General features: G+C 44.4%; 1 protein-coding gene across 1 annotated transcript in view; it reads right to left on the bottom strand.

The window, feature by feature from the left end:
- Positions 1–18,005, bottom strand: part of ADCY3 (adenylate cyclase 3) — an 851,194-nt gene that overhangs the window by 138,217 nt on the left and 694,972 nt on the right. The window contains exon 13 of the mRNA XM_069605674.1: positions 11,951–12,225. Coding sequence (XP_069461775.1) covers positions 11,951–12,225 — 275 coding nt within the window. The remainder of the gene's footprint in view (positions 1–11,950; positions 12,226–18,005) is intronic.

The following is an 18,005-nucleotide window of genomic DNA, read 5'->3' as shown; positions in this document are numbered from 1 at the left end:
AGGTATTGTCCCATGGCACAGAGATGCGTATCTAGGCTCTGTGGGTTTTGGACAATATTTAGAAACAAGGCACCCAGCTACCATAGTTGAACATATTAAGTGAGACTCCCAAAATCGCCTGTTTTGGCAAAGGTAGAATTAGAAGGTAATTCAGAGTGGTCTGTTTGGTGCAGCAATGATGGTACTCTTTTGAAATGCCAAGAAGCACAGCAGCTGGAGAGACTCTTGGTACATGGGTCTTACCACCAAACATCGGAAGTGGCATGGACAAGAGGGAGTCGTGGTATACGCCACAAAGTCCACATCGACAGACAAGTTACGTTTCCTAGATCTCCGAGGGTTGAGATAATCCCAAAGGCCATCCTGCATTTAAGTAAGATATTAGAACCAGTGGAGAGGATACCAGGCAATCAGCTGGCTAGCAATGCAGCTTTATTCTCTGTTGAAAGCCCACGTCACCACGTGGCACTACCTCCTGCTAGCCATCATTTTCCTGACTGCTTGCAAACAGTGCCTCCCCATAGACCGCTTTCCCTCTTTCCCTGGCCTCCTGCCAGTCACTCACACCTCCCTTGCACACTGTTTTTTAACTCGATTTACATTTTATTATCCCTGGGTATGGATTACGGTTTTCAGTGTTTATTTTTATTCCGATGCTGTTTTTTCAGTGCCTTCAAAAATGTGTAATCAGTTTTTGAGGGTTTTCCCATTCTTCCCCTCAAAAGAATTGCAGAATCCCAGTGTAGCGCTTTTATTGGTGCATGCATGACCTGTTGAAGCAGCAAAGTAACAGTGTGTATAAAGTTATTTGATACAGAAATATTTCAAGCACAACAAAAATATAGCTTTTTTTTTTTTAGAAGTATAATTTATACTAGCTTCACAATTCGAATTGGCTCCCATTCTCTTTAGTAGCTTTACCTATTCCACGGATCGGATGGAAATGCTAGCCTCCTGATTTCCTGCTGCATTATCACTGAAAATGAGCGAAGGAAACATTAATTGCAGGCCTAGAGCCTATAGTGAAGACATCAGAGGACTGTGCAAAGTTAAAAAAAAAAATGCTGTGCAAAGAACTAGGTGAGCAGTTGAGAAATTAGGGTTGGGGGGGCGGTGGGTGCAACAATTTGGAAGTTCGGCTGGAAGTGGGGCACGTGACATTTCGCTACAATAGAGGTACCTGACCGGAAGCTGGGAAATGCAATGAAAACCAATGGCAGCCTTTCCTACAGATAGACTGAAATGTGATCCTGGTAAATTTGAAAATTGTTGTGTTCGGCACACATCAATCTGGGCTTGCTCCGTACCGGCTTCTGTGATCAACCCCGCTACACTAGGCCTGTCCTTCGCCCAGTTTCAGCAAAAATGAAAATAGAGCCTGTAGGAATGAAGACCGAATTTTTCAAGGTTTTACTGAAACGCAAACCCAGAATGTGTATGCTTTCTCTGACGACGCTGATACGTGAACAATAATAACTCCATGATCACAATGTGCATTGTAACCTGGTGGGCAGATGTAGTCCTAGCACATACCAGCTGTGAGCCACTTGAGTATGAAGAGCCTGGTACGTTTAATTTACATATGTACAGTTCAGTGGTTCCAGTTATGTACATAAGACCACTCACAGGCCATCCTCTAGCACACCAGCTCAACCCTCAACTGACGCTCACAGGACTCTCACCAGCAACCACGCATCAACATTTACCTGAGCCGTCAATCACACCAAGCACTAACCATCTCTCAGCATACATAGATGGCCAGTAGGACAATTTAAAATGTATACATCACAACAGTGTGCTAAAGTTATGTAGATTCTTTTTTAACACATCTCATTCGAATCGAGATGTCTTTAGGACTACTGCAACCAGGAGGAATGTGATGCGTGCCTCGGTTTTAGCAAGGTTTCCGCAATGCAAAAAAGGGAATTACAATGGAGGGAGTGAAGTGGCTGGGATTGTGTTTTACCAGAAGAGTACAGGCTTAGATCTGATCAAATAAATGATGAAACAATGGGTGAAATGTTGTGGCGAATGTACTAGAGCTCTGGAAGCACTAGGTGGACGACTAAGCTGCACAGAGACATAATAGAAGAAGGTGTGCTGGAATTAGGCAGGCCTTTGCAGCAGGCGAATAAGAGGATCCTGAAGTGAACTCCCTTTTTTTAGGCATTTGGGGAAGCAGACGAGCACTTTACGGAGGGCAACTCCAATAGCCAAAACATCTCAAGCAAGAGGTGCTGGACATAACTATGGTGTGAGAGGCTGGGTTGATCTCTGCTGGAGAAAGTTAGTACACAGGTTATTTTGAGTTGGTTAGTTGATCCTAGTGATTAGTGAAAATTAAGTACTTTGTTGATAAGCAGCATTAATTGCTCTTCTGTAATCATTATTGTTTAGGAAGACAGTTCAACTAATCCCTGAAGAAGGATAGGGTAGATAACCAAAACGCATTGGAGGAGAGGAAAGGAAGATTGATGATTACACTACTGTTGATTAATTACACAGATGAAATAATTAATGATTATTTGATATTGTTTTTATGGAAATTAAAGCAAACTGTTGCATTTCTCAAATGCATTTCAAACACAATAAGCCATATATAAGTATACATATAAAATGATTTAAATAAAAAACAGTTGATTGTTAATTATGTTGCATACATTCTTTTGACTATATGCGAGGTATTTAAACTGCATGAAGGTTTTATCTGATCAGGCCATTGGGACTGCATTAGATATAATGGGCAGTTTTCTTCACATTACAATATTTCAAGTCACATGATTAGGGGTCAGATAGGTGGAATAGAAAATAGTCTTTGAAGTGAGTCTGAAAATAGCGATATGTGGAAGATGAGCGGATAATAAGAGGAAGAAAATTCCAGTGACCAGGGACAAGCTGAGAGAATGAGCCAAAACGAGAAGACGCACAAGCAGGTTTGGGGACGACAAGACAAAAGGTGGATTGTGAACAGGGAGGACGAGAAGGGGAGTAGAAGGAGGCTAAAGATGAGAGGCAGGAAGGTGCAAGACCATGAAGACATCTGAAGACGAAAGACAGAATGTGAAAGCAAGATAGTAAGGAGGAAGAAATTGATGGCATAGGGGGAAGGCAGAAAAGGAGATGAATAGCAGAATATAAATAGATTGAAGAGGGGTAAGTTGGGACGTAGGGATGCCAATCTAGAGAGCTGAGCAGTAGTGAAGCCTGGAGTAAATTAAAGCAGAGATTGAGAGTTTAAAGACGTGAAAGACGGACTCAGCTGATATTAAAGAGAAGAAAGTGACAGCTGCATGCTCTAAGAGAAATGTGGGTGGAGACAGAGATCAGAATCAAAAAGGACACCGAGATTATGTGCTGGAGAAGAGGAGAGCTGAGGTGGGGGGAGAGAGCAAATAAAGTGGAAAAAGGAGATGATAGAGGAAAGAAGACTACCTCCATTTGCCTGGGTTAAGGTAGAGGAAGTGGGATGACATCAAAGATTGGATGGTGGAAAGACATACAGAGACTTTGGAGTGAAGGGCATCAGTGAAATCAGGAAAGGAAAAGATTTAGAAATATCTGCATAAAGGTGACAGGATAGATTGATGGATGAAATAATACGTGATGAAAGAGGGATACTATAGAGGGAAAGAGAAGAAGAACAATGACTGACCCTTGGGGCATACGTAAAGAAGATGTCCGGGTGAGGGGGTAAGAGACACAGCCAGTCCAAGAGAAGGAGTAGGAGCGACAAGAGATAGGATTTAAACCATCAGATGAACGAACTAGAGATGTCCAAAGAGGAGAGAGAAGAGACTAATTGATTGTCAATAAGTACAGAGGAATTAGGATAGGAGAGAGTTTATTTTGGCGTGAAGGAAATTCAAAACGTTTAAGAGCTGTTTCTGTGGAGTGAGGGGTCAGTAAGCCTGACTGGAGTGAAGGAAGAAGACAGTGGAGATGCAAGAAGGAAGATATCTGTGAATAGACAGTGCGTTCCAGAAGCTTAGCTAAGACGGGAAAAATAGAGAGAGGGAATAAATTGGAAGGGAGAGGGGAGATGAGGTTTTTTTTTTATTTGAATAATAGTAGCATGCTTGAACATGGAGGGAAAAGTAGATGAGGAGAGAGAGAGATTGATGTGTGGTGAAGTAAGGGAGAATCTGGATTTATACAGAAGGAATAAGTGTAGAGGATAGTGGGTCTGTAGGGGAGACAGTGAGATGGGCACAGAATCGGAAATGGGCGGTATCAAGGTAAGTAAGAGGGGAGAAGACTGGAAGAGATGCGGAAGAATGTGGAAAGAATGGGAGGGACTGTGGGTTGAGGAGGATAAAGTAAAAGCAGAGCTAACCGTAGTGACCTAGGAAGCAAAATACTCCTCAAGGTAAAAAGGAGATAAAGAAGAGGTTAGAGAGGGATCAGGAGAATGTGGAGGATATTGTTGAGGAGTTGGAAAAGTCACCAGGGAATGAGATAAGAAAAGAGTAAGCAAAGAAAAAAGTATTGCCTTTTGGTGGCAATGAGAAAGGCGCTATATGAGGAAGGAAGAGAGAAAAGCAACTCAAGATTGGATTGTGTTTGGATCTTTTCTCGGTGGTTTTCAGCCTTCCGGAGGGTGGACGGAAAGGGATAAGAGAGATTGGGAAAGTTGTGGTAGGGGGTAAAAGCGTGAGCAGGATAAAGAGCTTCAAAAGTAGTGGTGAGGGCAGAGTGAAGAGAGGTGGACGCCAATTTAGCAGACAGCTGTGAAAATAGTTGAAGAGGGGAACAGAGGGAGTAAGGGAAGTTAAGAAAGATGAAATGTCAAAGGAACAGAGATCACAACGTAGAAGGGGGAAAGCCTAGAGGGAGGAGAAGGAGCAGGAGAAACATGGAAGCTAAAATAGAAGAAAGTGATCTGAAGAATAAATAGGGCATGAAGAAATCAGTGAGTCACAGGAGACAGAGGAAAACATAACATGTAGGGAAGATCCAGAGGTATGGGAAGGAGGGCTTTCAGGGGGGAAAAGATGGTAAGAATCCAGAAGAGGAAGAAAGGTGGACATGGAGTGAATTTAATCAAGATGTAGATTAAAGTCACCAAGAATGAATAAAGGGGGAATGGCGGGAAGAAGAGAAGATAGTATAGTATTGAGATCAGAGATAAAAGGTTGAAAGTGGGCAAGGAGGCTGACAGATAAGAAAAAGAGATTGGGAAAGGCTCTGAGAAATAAGAAAGCTGATATTCTTAAGTGGGTGAGGACAGGAGAAAGAGAGAAGAAGGGCAGGGAGTCCAAGAGGAGTGACTAAGAATTTCTACACCGCCGCACCTGCTAACAGGAAGTATGAAAGAAGTTAGAGAAGGGGGAGTAAAGAGAGGCATGAATGGTGGTATTGGTACAGAAGATCCAAGTTTCAGTAACACAGAGAAATTGAAGATTGAGTCGCTGAAAAATGTTCACAGTAGTCTGAATTGTTACACATGGATCTAGTGTTCCATACCCCGATAGAGATTGGGGATGGAGGACAAGAAGACACAGGAGGTGAGAAGGTTAGAAGAGTGACACGAGCGGGAATTAGTGGGTAGGGGGGATGAGATGAAAGAGGGACGGCCATCTGAAAATACATGAGCAAGAAAGAAAGGGAGACAAACAGGAGAGACATGGAGAATAAGTGAATGTAAAGAGTATGCAGCATGATGAAGGTGAGATGTTAGTCATATCAGGGACAGGATAAATATATAACAACGTCATTAGTCCAGGTGCGAAAAGGGGCAAACGGCACATGGATACCCATATAAAGTCTTCAATTTAAAAGGACGCCCAGAGCGAAGACGCCCAAGAGGGGAGCAATATAAGTGGTGGGTGTGGGGATCAAGCAATGAGCCACACAATCTGGCCAGCACCAGGACCGGAGGAGGTAGGGGAGGGCCAGGTGGCACAGAAACGATGATGTACTGTGGCACGATGAGCGACATTCTTCCAGGGACCTATGTGAAGAATCCTACATATCCCTCACTGAAGCCCTGCCTAAAGTCTCCTTCTAGGTAGCCAGGGGATGGCAGACACTTCCTGATCCCAACCCTGAGGGTGGTGTACTGTGGGAGGATCACCTCGGAGGAGACAGTGCACAGGGTGGTGAGGAGATCCATGGGATGAGACATAGTATTTTTCCCCTTGAGGGAAGAATCTTACCAAGGTACTTTGAGATAGGCATGGTATCAAGAGAGACACAGACTCAGAAACTGTATTTCGAAAACATTTAAGGATTCTTTCGGGTTGGTGTAACCCCTAACTGGCCCTAACTCTATGGGGGTTGGTCCCTCAACTGACGTTTCTAAAGCTGTTGGTATCCGCAAGTCCCAAAACAAAGTTTGTTTGTGTTCAAACCTATGCTTGCCCTCACCTTCTAACAAAACTGTGTAAAGGGGCTTCTCAAAAGGAAACAGTGATTTAACTATAAATGAGTACCAGTTCTGGTTTTGGGTACCTTTACCTTCAGGTGAGGTTCTATTGGTCTCAACAAGGGGTATTTCAGCCCCTCTCTGTTTCCTTGTCTAAGTTCTTGGCCTGGATGCTGGTCCAAAAACAAAGGTCACCATAGGTTACATGAGTTCCCTGTCTCAAGCTCAGACCTTCTTGGTAACGTTCACAAACTTGATAACACAAATTAGTTCTAGGTCTCTCAGAATTCTTCCTCCCAAGTTTACACCTCTTGACAGAATTTATACAGTTCACAAAACAACCTTCGATTCAGCCTCTCTGGCTTCCCTTCCCCAAGTTCTGGCTTCTTTTTCCAGGTTTTTACACAGTTCGTAAAAACAAAGTTGTAGTTGTCCTCTCAGGGTTCCCTTCCACATATTCAGGCTTCTTTGACAATATCCAAAAAAACATAAAATGTCAAAAGGATGTTCACATTCTTAGAACACACTTATCGTCATGCATCTTCTTCTGGATGCATTGGATCAGTGTCAGAGGCTTTGGAGGAACGCCGGGTTCTTTGCTCTTTCCTGGCACAACCACTCTGAGACTTGGCCCATTTTGCTTCCCTGTGCCTCTTGCACTCTGCTATTTGCTTCGATCTGCTTTGTTCTTCCATGCACTCTTTACACTGCCTAACTCCTTTCTGCTTTGGTATGCATACTTGCACCAAAGTTGTACTCCGTTTCCTACTTCTGAGCGGTTTGCACCTTCTCCAGCATTCTGCTCTCTCTCAAAATCTGTCTTTTTATCTTTTCTTTGATTTCGTGTTGCTTGCGCTTTCTCTTGATTACTTGTAACTCAGTTTGTGTTTCTTTTGCTTTCTGGTTCGCTCATGGTGACTTTCCCACCTGTATCCTTGCTTTCTATCTTGATCTTTGTGTCACTACATGCAGTGTTTCCTTTCATCTTTAGTCTCCAATTCCCTGTCTTTCTCGCCCTTGCTGCTCGTCACCGTCACAACTCTTGCTATCCCGCTTTAGTCACATGCACGCCACTTAGTCTCTGCTTTTGTACCCCATATAGAGTGGCGCTGGCGGGTTCTTCGTTTGGGGATCTGCTTGAGGTCAGGGTCTCACCACCTGCCCGAAGACACCTCAGGGAGTGGTTAGCGTTCCAGAGGAACAAGCACCAATACAGGTAGCACTTTGCAACTCGCCAGAGTCCGGCTTCTTGGAGACATGGCTCCCTCCCCTCGCTGCGACCATTCAAACACACCGGGGCAGATTCCCAACGCTCTGCTCTCTCGCAGACCTCCTTGGCTCTCCTTCCTGTAGAATCCACGTTTTGTATGGCTTCCAAGACTTGTTCTGAACCACACTTTTTATACCTAGCACAAGGGTCAAGTGGAGTCAGGTGTAAACAGTCAAGGGGAATTGCGTGACCTGCCGGACTATTAGGGTGACAAAATGGTGAAGTGTTGAGGTTGAAGAAACCTATTCCCTGGGCCTCATTACACAGTATGCGGTAAGGGTTTACCGGCACCGGTACCGGTAAACCCTTACCGCCTTACTAAGAGGTCCCTTTGCCGGACCCGACCTCAACGGCTGGTTAAGGAACGGGCCCGCAAAGGGACCTTGGTGCTAACTACGGTACCACAATTTGCGGTACCGTAATTACCTCCTTCCCCATTCCCATTGAGCCCTATGGGGGCAAAAATGGGAATGGGGAAGTGCCTTGGTGAATGGTGAATTACCGGCCCTGCTCACTTTGGAGTAGGCCGGTAATTCCGCCATCCGCCAAGGCGGACACGGTAAAATACCGGCGGCAACCATGGCGCTAAAAGCGCCATGGTTACCGCATTCCGTGTAATGAGTCCCCCTGTCTTTTTCGTCCAAGTATTGGATGGAAATGGAGACGGGGAGATGGAATGAATTTGAAACAGTTCTCTGCCTGTTGAGGAAAAGAGATTGAAAGTGGATTTTGTTTGGGTCTTTTCTCAGTGGTGTTCAGCCTTCCGGAGGGAGGACGGAAGGGATAAGAGAGATGGGGAGAGTCCAGGCTGAAGGAGTGGGCGGGGTTTGTGGGAGGGGGTAAAAGGTCAAGCAGGATAAAGAGCTTCAAAAGTAGAGGTAAGGGCAGAGTGAAGAGAGGAAGACACCAACTCAGCAGACAGCTGTGAAAATATTTGAAAAGGGGAAGAGAGGGACTAAGGGAAGTTAAGAAAGATGAAATGTCAAAGGAAAGGAGATCACGACGTAGTAAGGTGGAGAGCTTAGAGGGAGGAGAAGGAGCAGAAGAAATATGGAAGCTAAAAAAGAAGGAATGGGGTTTTAGTTGGTGTTCCCAAAAAGTGGTCGCATTATTACCAGGAAAGGAAGAATAGACATTTTGCTGGGAAAGGCTGGGGAAGGGGTTTACTTTCCCTTTTCCAGCTCTCAAGCATCTCCTCTTTTCTTTAACAGAGGTCGGTACCGAAGACAGGGTGTGAATCTAAACACCCCATGAAAACTGATGGGGCTTGAGGGTAAATGTGTATGGGGAGAATACTGTGTCTTAACCTTAGCTACTCTCCTCCCAGTCCGAGACCCTCCACTCAGGTGATCACCCTCGCTAGCCCATCCCCAGGTTTGTGATACAAAAGCGATGGCCCTCCCCATACCACCTAAATAGAGGATCCCCGGGAAGAAGAAGGGAGAATACCTTTAGGTTTCTCACAGTACCTATAGAGGTAATGGCATTTTGTCACTTTAATATCCCTAAACCTCACATTAGATTTAGAGTTTTAAACCCAAAGTTTGGAAAGTCTGAGCAAACTCTACCGTCTTTTTTGGGTATCCCAAACTAAACATCTTCCGGACTTCAAATGGTACAATGTTAAGGAGTATGGAAATGTTGTCTACAGTAAACTACCTTCTTCAATAACGCTAATTCCCATAGCCCTTCTCTTAACAATTTAAAGGGAATTAAATCTACCCTTAAAAGTACCTTAAATGTTACAAAAAAGTAACTATATTGAAGGGAACTACAAGTTCCAGAATTCCAGAAGTACTCAGATGAGGAAGAGGGATTACGAGGCATTAGTTGTAACAGTCAGGCAATTAGACCTAACAGCCATTGTAGTAGTCAGGCAATAGGGCCTAACAGCCCACACGTGAAGGCACCTCGGAGGCATAAAAGCCCCCCTCCAGTGCAGATAGTTGGAAGGAGTTGAAGGAGCTGGAACTTTGGCTGGAGTGCAGGCTGTAGCATAGGAAGCAGAAAGAAAGCACAAGACTGGCAAAAAAGCAGAAGCCAGAGAACTAGAGGGACAATGGAACGTGGAGACACCAAATTCACCTGTGTGTTCTGAGAGAGTACTGGTCGCCCAAACTCTGAAGTGCAAAGGCTGAGCAGCAGAAGGCGAGCAGGAGAGATTATTTTCTGCATGTGAGCCAGATTGCCGTGGTTGCCGGGCTTCTGACGTGCAGGAGACTAAGACCAGACGCAATTGTCAAGCCCATGGTCTTGGGCGTAAGATGAACTACCAAAACATATGGCCAGACCGGAGACACCTGTTCAGGAGAAGGGTGTGGGACCCCAGCAAGCCAGAAGCAGTAGGAGTTGTAGTGGAACTCGGGAAAGCATTGCGATCCACAGAGCAAGTGTTTCAGAAGCCGGTGACTGAAGCACGACAATCTAAAACATTGCACAAGCCTTGCTGATAGCAGTAACCAGCTTCTTAGCCAATTGTGTAAGTCTTTAAGCGAGTAGAATTTGTTCACTGTATTGAAGAACCTCTGACTTATGGAATTGTAACATTGGCGCATAAAGTGAAGGGCTTCTTACTCAGGTAACAAGTGAATGTTATGAAACTCATTATTCTGCTATTCTAAGACTATTACTGGTCGAAAGCGTGGTTGTGTGTCACTAATGAATATGTGGAAATGCTAAGAAGACCATTTCCGAACACTTAACTCTAATGATACAAGAGTTACCATCTTTGCCGTGGGAAAACTACATTAAAGAGTGGTCGCGTGTGCCTAATTGTTATTCCCCAAGGAGGCCTGAACTCTCTCCTTTTCTTCTACGGCAATACAATTATGTATCCATCTTAAAAGTTTTAAAACTACATCAAAGAATGGGCGCGTGCACCTAATTTTAGTTTCTACAGAAAGACTGAATCTTATGCTTTGTATAGAAGTGACATACCGTTCATTTACAAGAGATTTTCTGTTGAAGAGAAGAACAAGCATTGACCAGGCCAAGAGGAACCCCATTCTAACAGTGAAAACAACCTTTTTTCAGGGTCAAAAAGCAATCCAGTAATGCTGAGAAGTTACTAACAGTCAATTGGCCTAAACCACAGGTGCACAACATACAGGTAGCGGGCCAAGTGCGGCCCAGTATGTTGCTTTTCTTGGACTGCCAGGATGAGAGACCTTCCGAATGGAAAGCTGCCCGCAACCAGCAACCTCAGCCTCCCATTAGGAAAGTCTTCTTTCGACTTGCCAGGCCAGGAAAATACTAACCCTCTATTGGTGGACTACATTTATTACGAGGCACATAGGGCATGTGGGCCACTAATAGAGGGCCAGCACTGTGGGTTGGTTCTCGATATTTTGAAATTGGATTGAAATTATTATTTTTAATTAGTATATGGTTATAGAAATAACCTTTAACAAAATACAAAGCATAATACAATACACGATACATATCACAATTCATTAACAAGATTCACAATCATAAAAATAATGCTTTTCTTAATCTAAAACAGTTCCTTCTTTAAAATATTAAAGATAACAATTCTCTTAAGTAATGCACCGCAGCACTCATCCAGTGATTCTGTCCATAAGAAAACATAATGGACAGCCAAACTATTTCTACAGATAACTATTCATATCGGTGCCTGAACTGCCCAAAGTACCATGTCCTTCGGTCATTAAAAGATGGACAATGTAACAGAATGTGCTTTAAAGTCTCCATTTCATCTTCTTGAAAGCAAAACCGGCAGGTCCTTTCACCCCGAGGTATATTGCCTATTGCCACAGAGTACCACAAATACCTGCCATATTGAGATGCTGGAGAAGAGCTCAGGAGAAACTCGGTTTTTAGCATATTTAAAGAGATGGTTGATTGCTGCAAATAAAGCATTACCCTCTAGGCAGATGCTTTCACATGCAGAAATTGATGCTTTAAATCATTTTAATGTGACAAGGTTTAGATAGCCATGCTACTTGTAAATATGTACCCCTCCGCAAGTGCCAGAAGCAACGTGTCCAGCCCAAATATACTTTTTACCAACCAATCGTTTTTCTTTTTTGTATACAGGTGGCTAACACCACCGCTATAACATGCGATTAAAGATGAATAGGGTGACTAGGGTTGCAGTCAGGCAAAGTGCACACACTACAAAATGAGGTTACAACACGGGAAAAGAGGGTCAGTTGGAGGTCGACATGTATCTCCCATAAAAATAAAAAAAACCAAGCAAAAATAAGAAAAGACTGGCTTTGAAAAGCACAGCCTTTACAACATCAACACGTTTGCACACACTGGTGTCTGTGGTCATACATTTCCGTTTGACTTACGCGTAGCTGCTGAACCGGTAGTTGTCATAGGCGTCAAAGATCTCCCGCCAGGCGTAAATGTTGACCACGCCCACGGAGCCCGTGATCGTCAGCATCAGGGTCAGCTTCACCATGTGGCTGACCTGCACCAGCATGATGGTGGCGATGAGGGCCAGCACGGCTATGAAGCTGTAGTATTTGGGGTTCTCCATGCAGCCGCCGCCACCGCCGCTGCTTGGGGGCAGAGTTGCCGTTCTGTTCAGGCTCCAGGTTAGATAGTACTGCTGGCAGCTGAGCTGTTGGAGAGGAAGCCAAAGGGAAAACAAAGTTCATGTGTTTTGTTTGCATTTCTAAATTACTGTTGGCTGCAATTAGAACTTTTTATTTCACATGTTAAGTTGCTCCCAGATGTCATGCGTGAGTAGGTTGTCCTCTGCATACCAATAGTATTGTAGTTTTGCTCATCTCATTGTAAATGCAGTCAGAGTAAAATTATGCACATGCAAAGCAACGGCCGGAATGTGGAAGGCACAGCAAACAAAATTGGGGAACACTACAAATAAGCCTCCAGCCCGTCGACCTATACTAAGAAATCCCTAGAAAAAATGAAAAGCTAGAAAAATAAGTGAATCGTAGTTACTTTAAAATGGAGAAGAGGCGAGCACTACACCAGCCATCCACACAATGGGATGAAAGTACACACCAGAGAATCATTCTGTCCTTTCTGCTGTACCACAGAGTACCACAAATACCGGATTCCCATCCCCAGCACCTTCCCCCTTTGCCAGTGAATTGACCGGAGCAGCCAAGCCAACATTCTATCTCATGATAGGTCAGAATGTCTCGACTAATCGGAGAACACTTTATGAGCAAGTGGTCTGCCCAAAAGCATGTAAAAGTCTTGCATTCTGCATTCTGCTCCAATTGGATATATATATATATATATATATGGATTCTTCACCATTTGACTTGTGGGCAAAGTGTTACGGTCACCACTACTTTGACCTCTGAATGTAAGCCAAATTAAAGTCATCTCCTGGAGTGGACAGGGTCCTTCAACAGTCAATCCTACATTTTCTCGCAGAAGACTGGATAAGAACGAGGGGCAGTGCCCATGTAGGAAATCCAGCTTTCACGGGAGAACAAGAGACTGCAGTGACCTGGTTGCCTAGCCACATACTAAACCAGCATCAATAGGGGAGGGATTGCTTCTCTCCCTTATTTGATGGTGGAACATTTTAGAATGGAAGTGGAAGCATGTGGACATAGCTAAGATCAAAGTGTGGGGGGGGCAGAACATAAGAAGTGTCATGCTGGAGAAGGTATTGGGAGAAGGAGCAGCAGTTTGGAATCTACTTGTAGTCACCGACGTTAGTACTCCACTCCTACATGGCACAAGCAACTCATATCAGCAGCACTGATTGCAGCAATCAAGAACTGTTTGCATGAGTGCGCTAACACCACCAACATCCACTGCCGCGCGTAGGTTGCAGAGAAGTAACAACCCACAGTGATTCTGTGACACTCACTGGGTAAAAGCCTCAACAAATTGATGTACCTTCTTTCCAGCAGTTTGAAAGATTATTCATTCATTTTGTCATTTGTATAACGCCTTTCACCATAATTATGGTCCCAACACGCTGTTGGTTGAACGCCTTTGTAGGGACCGAAGTCCACAAATGTGGGAGGATTGAGAGATGCTATTCTGCGTTTGTGCATTTCAGCCATTAAAGTAAGTGAGGGTAGGCAGGGCCCTGCTAGTCACCCCTGTCTGAATGGAGTGTGTATGGGCGCAGCAGAGGTGTACTATGAACTAAAGGCATAGGGTTGTGCTTGAGAAGATAGAGAGTTATGTGGGAAGCTCCAGTTTGAATATTTGACATTAAAAGTATATTCATTCTTATGGCAGAGGTGCTGTGCAATAGTGTTTGTGTTATATGTGAGTGCAGGGTGTGTGGAGTGGGTCCGTGCCTTTTCGTTTGTCGCAAAGGTGCAGTGTGCGAGAGGGGAAGTGGGTTAGCTGTACAAACAACAATGTCTAGATCCTGGGTTCCACCTATGTACGTGGAGCAGTGCTCTGGACGATCTAAGTGCTAGAAGAATCCCTAATAATCGCCCTCTGAGGGGATGTTAGAGTGAAAATTGCCATCCCTAGTTCCTTCTAGTGCGAAACAAGGTCCCCATTGCATGATCTCATTATCAAGAGAAGTGGTCTGACTAGTTCATGTACTGCAGCGTTGTACTTCAAGGTCAAGTGGAATGGAATTTGTAAAAGATACGGAAACTAGAAGCGTGTGTTTATGACTGAGATTTGAAGAACAGTCCTTCCAGAGAAATGACGGGGTATTTCTAGCACCCTGAAAAGAGGCATCAACATCATTCAACGATTACCTGCTAACATAAACAACTTGACTCACGTATTTAAAGGAACTGTAGCAAACCCAAAATGGCACAGAATCCTGTTAGTCCTGCTCTGTCTTATTGGGATCCAAGAGGTTACCCTGACCTCGGCTCGTCTCCCACAGGATCTGCTCAAGACTCGTTGCACGGCTCAAACAGTATAACATGATACAGAGGCTTCTGTTATACCTTCCTGTTCTTGAACATAGACTTGGAACGTTCATTGTGCTCTCCCAGTTTGGAATCTGTTAGCTAGCGAGCAAGGAAGTCACTGAATTCGTCCTCCGCTACGACCAGGTACAGGCAGCTCAGATCAATAGTATTGATTGCAGCAATCAAGAACTGTCAATACATGTGTGCGAAAACCATCAGCATCCAGCGCCATGCGTAGGTAGCTGAGAAGTAACAACAGCAGAGACTCTGTACCTCTGATTGGGTAGGATCCAAACGATTCAGTCCCTCTTGGAGTTCCCACGTGCCTCCTCAATAAACCGGCTCTATACCTACTCTGTAAACTGTGCCCTCAGGAGAGCAAGACTTGTGCCATATTACTAAACCAAGGGTGCAGAAGTTTGCAAGGCTTATTTAAGTATTGAGATGTAGCGTTGCTTAATAACAATACGTAAAATCAGTCGGCCTGAGACACACAAAGTGTAAAATCTCACACATAGAGCAGTTGAATAACACACAGAAGGGTATTATTCACAACCCGTTCTGCTGCCTGCAATGAACTCCCGAATGGGTGTTGGGGCCGGCCCACTCCTTGAAGGTGTTCCTCTTTTGAGTTGGGAACCAGCCTTATTTGCATATTGTCTTTCCCCTTTCTGTAATGACTTGGCAGGCGAGGAACGATGGTCTGGAAGGTTGCCCAGAGCAATGCCACAGGTTAGTATTAATTCTAAACCTTCCAACCAGCACCTCTTGTTTTGCCGCAGTCACCTGAGTGGGATGGGTATGCCCAGACGTGTGTCCCATGCCGGCTGGGCCTAGGGACCCATGCTACTCCTCACTGATGCCCAATAAGGCCAAAACATGTCTCGGGACGCTTGGGTTCTTGCGCTGGGGGGATGTGTCCTATCAGTTCAGGCTGGTCAGCCCCTTTTGGGGTGTAACCAAGCCTGATTTGCATATGGTCTTTCCAACTTCTGCAATGGCTTGGCAGGCAAAGAACAATTGTCTGGAGGGTTGCACAGAGCGATTCCAGAGGTTCAGATTAATTTTAAACCTTCCAGCCATCATCTTTTGTATTGTTCCTGAAATAAGGCAAGAACAGACATTACTCTTAAGTCCTTAATCTACACTCCCCCACCGTTTATTAAGTAACCCAAGCCACCAGGATACACACCGGACTCCATAAGAAATCCAGCACCAGGATACGCACCTGACTTCATAAGAAATCCAGCACCTGAATGTGTCCATGACATCCTGAAACAGCATAGTGTAGCATTTTCGGACACAGTGTATGGAAGTTGTCACCAATCACAAGGGGGTCGGGAGGCACCTAAGCCAGGATTCTTGAATAATAATGATAGTGTGACTCCTAAGCTTTTGACACAGCCAGATTTGATTAAATAAATGGTTATGCCCATGCGTGTTAAACGAAACCAAAGAAATACAACTACAGCTACAAGGATCAGAGCTCAGGACAGGTTGCGGGGTAATCTAGTTTGAAGAGGAAACCAGCAGCCAAGACCAATCTTGACTTTCCTCTGAAGCCATAATTCATCTTTTCAATGACAAAACGTGCTCTTCCACAGCTACACCGCCACCAAAGGAAGTGGCTGGACTTACATTTGTCCGTTGTCTCATGTCCACTTTAGAACCCTTTCCAGATAACCTCATATCAATAAAAGGTACCAGATGAAAGCCCAACATTCTAAAGTTAGTTTGTTCCTTCAAGAGAATGTCATACACAATTCTTGACTTCATATACATCACTGCACGATCTGTTCTGTAGTGCTCTATGAAATCAATCCTTTCCAAGTCCTTAGAGATGATGTTGGACAAAACCGGGACCTCTCTTAATAGAGATAATATAGTTGTGTGGTTCAACACAGTGGATAGTGTGTCAGGAATCACACTTTCAATTACGATCGTGGGCACGGATACTGGTTCAGCAGACGGGATGCACTTAAACCACATGGGCCCATTGGATACCGATCGTACAAAGCCACTCTGCTGAGAGCTTTTGCTATGGAAATCTTTAAAGCCACCAAACTCTGGAGGATGAGTTCCAAAATGAGTGAGTTACTTAGGAGAGCTGATGGTTGAAGGACCTTTGCAAGCCCCTTCTGAAGAACGATGGTGCTGGTTGAAGAAACCAAAGATTGACCTTGGTTTGTCAGGGGAACTCGAATAGTTGTTAAGGCATCACTCTGAGTATGCTCCTTTGAAGGCAAAAAGCGGTGTGTTGCATCCCCAACCAGAGGGGGCGCGGTAGAATTAACTGCTACCACCTCTGAGGGGGTTTTGACAGTGTCTATAGCAGGAACTGGTGTATTAATACTTGCCACAACCTGCTTCGTCAAACTTAAAAGCAGAGTCAATTGGGTCACCGCTTGGGTTTAACTCCAGGCCGACTACTGAAGGAGATGTGGACAAGGAATTAAAAGCTGCCTTCAATGCAGGCTGAAGAAAAAAAGAGCGTAACATTTTTTTGCGAGGCCTGCTTTTTTGACTGTTTATAAGAACAGTTTTTAGATTTCTTCACCTGCACACTGCCATTGCTATGACGTACAGGAGGTTCGAGGACACCAGGGCCTCTACAATAGAGGCCAAATTAGAAGATTCCTCTGTTAAGTCGTCTTCAAGGCAAATAACCTCTGCCGCTGGTATGAGGCCCACACAGAATGTTGTCTGAACCTCAGTTTGATGGGCTGATGAACTTGTCTGTCCTGGTAGGGCTTTATCAATGCCAAAGGAAGGGAGGCCAATCAAGTCCAGAGAAGCAGGCTTTACAGACTCCTTAGAAATGAGTGGAACAGTAGGCGAATGCCCATATGGCAAATGATGACCAAGACTAGCAGCCTGTTCATGAAACCCCATACCAATCAAGTTACAGGGCTCAAATGATTGATCAATATTCACTGCTACCCTTATAAGAACTTCCTTGAGGGCAAATAGAAATTCTTTTAATGCAACATGCAAATTGATACAATCAAACTTAAATAATAATGATTCAAGCAGAATGGTGTTGGATTTAGTTTCTCTCTGTAAACCCTCATATAGTGAAACAAGTATGCACAGCACTTGATTCAATTTGGCAAAAGGCCCATCTTGGCCTTCACAGTAACCACCCTCCATTCTTCGCAAAACTGCTGAAAGCCGTTTAGGGGGTAAAAGAGTCGGCGAGGGGACGGGGGAAGATGAAAGAAAAGTCAGACCCAGAAAGGTGATGCCCATCTTGTACAGGCAGATTGGACATCATACTCAAATCCGGAGTAGTATCCTCTGGGCTTAAGTAAATGGAGGCCATGTGGGGAGATGGGAGAGAGGGCCGAAAGTTCTGTATAAGTGAAGATCCGGTAGGGTCAATAATCACCATGGAAAGGAGCTAACCCAGACAGCTCCCACAGCTCCAGTTATAGAAGGATTCAATGCCACGGAGGCAGGAGAAAACAAAAACCTGTTATCAAGTTGTTTCTTTGCTTTTCTGCCTTAAGTCTCTACATAATGT

Source organism: Ambystoma mexicanum, chromosome 4p (genome assembly GCF_040938575.1).
Source record: "Ambystoma mexicanum isolate Mex_15411 chromosome 4p, UKY_AmexF1_1, whole genome shotgun sequence".
NCBI classification, from domain to species: Eukaryota; Metazoa; Chordata; class Amphibia; order Caudata; family Ambystomatidae; genus Ambystoma; species Ambystoma mexicanum.
The sequence above is the reverse complement of the archived record's forward strand: the minus strand, read 5'-3'. Positions and strand labels throughout refer to the sequence as shown.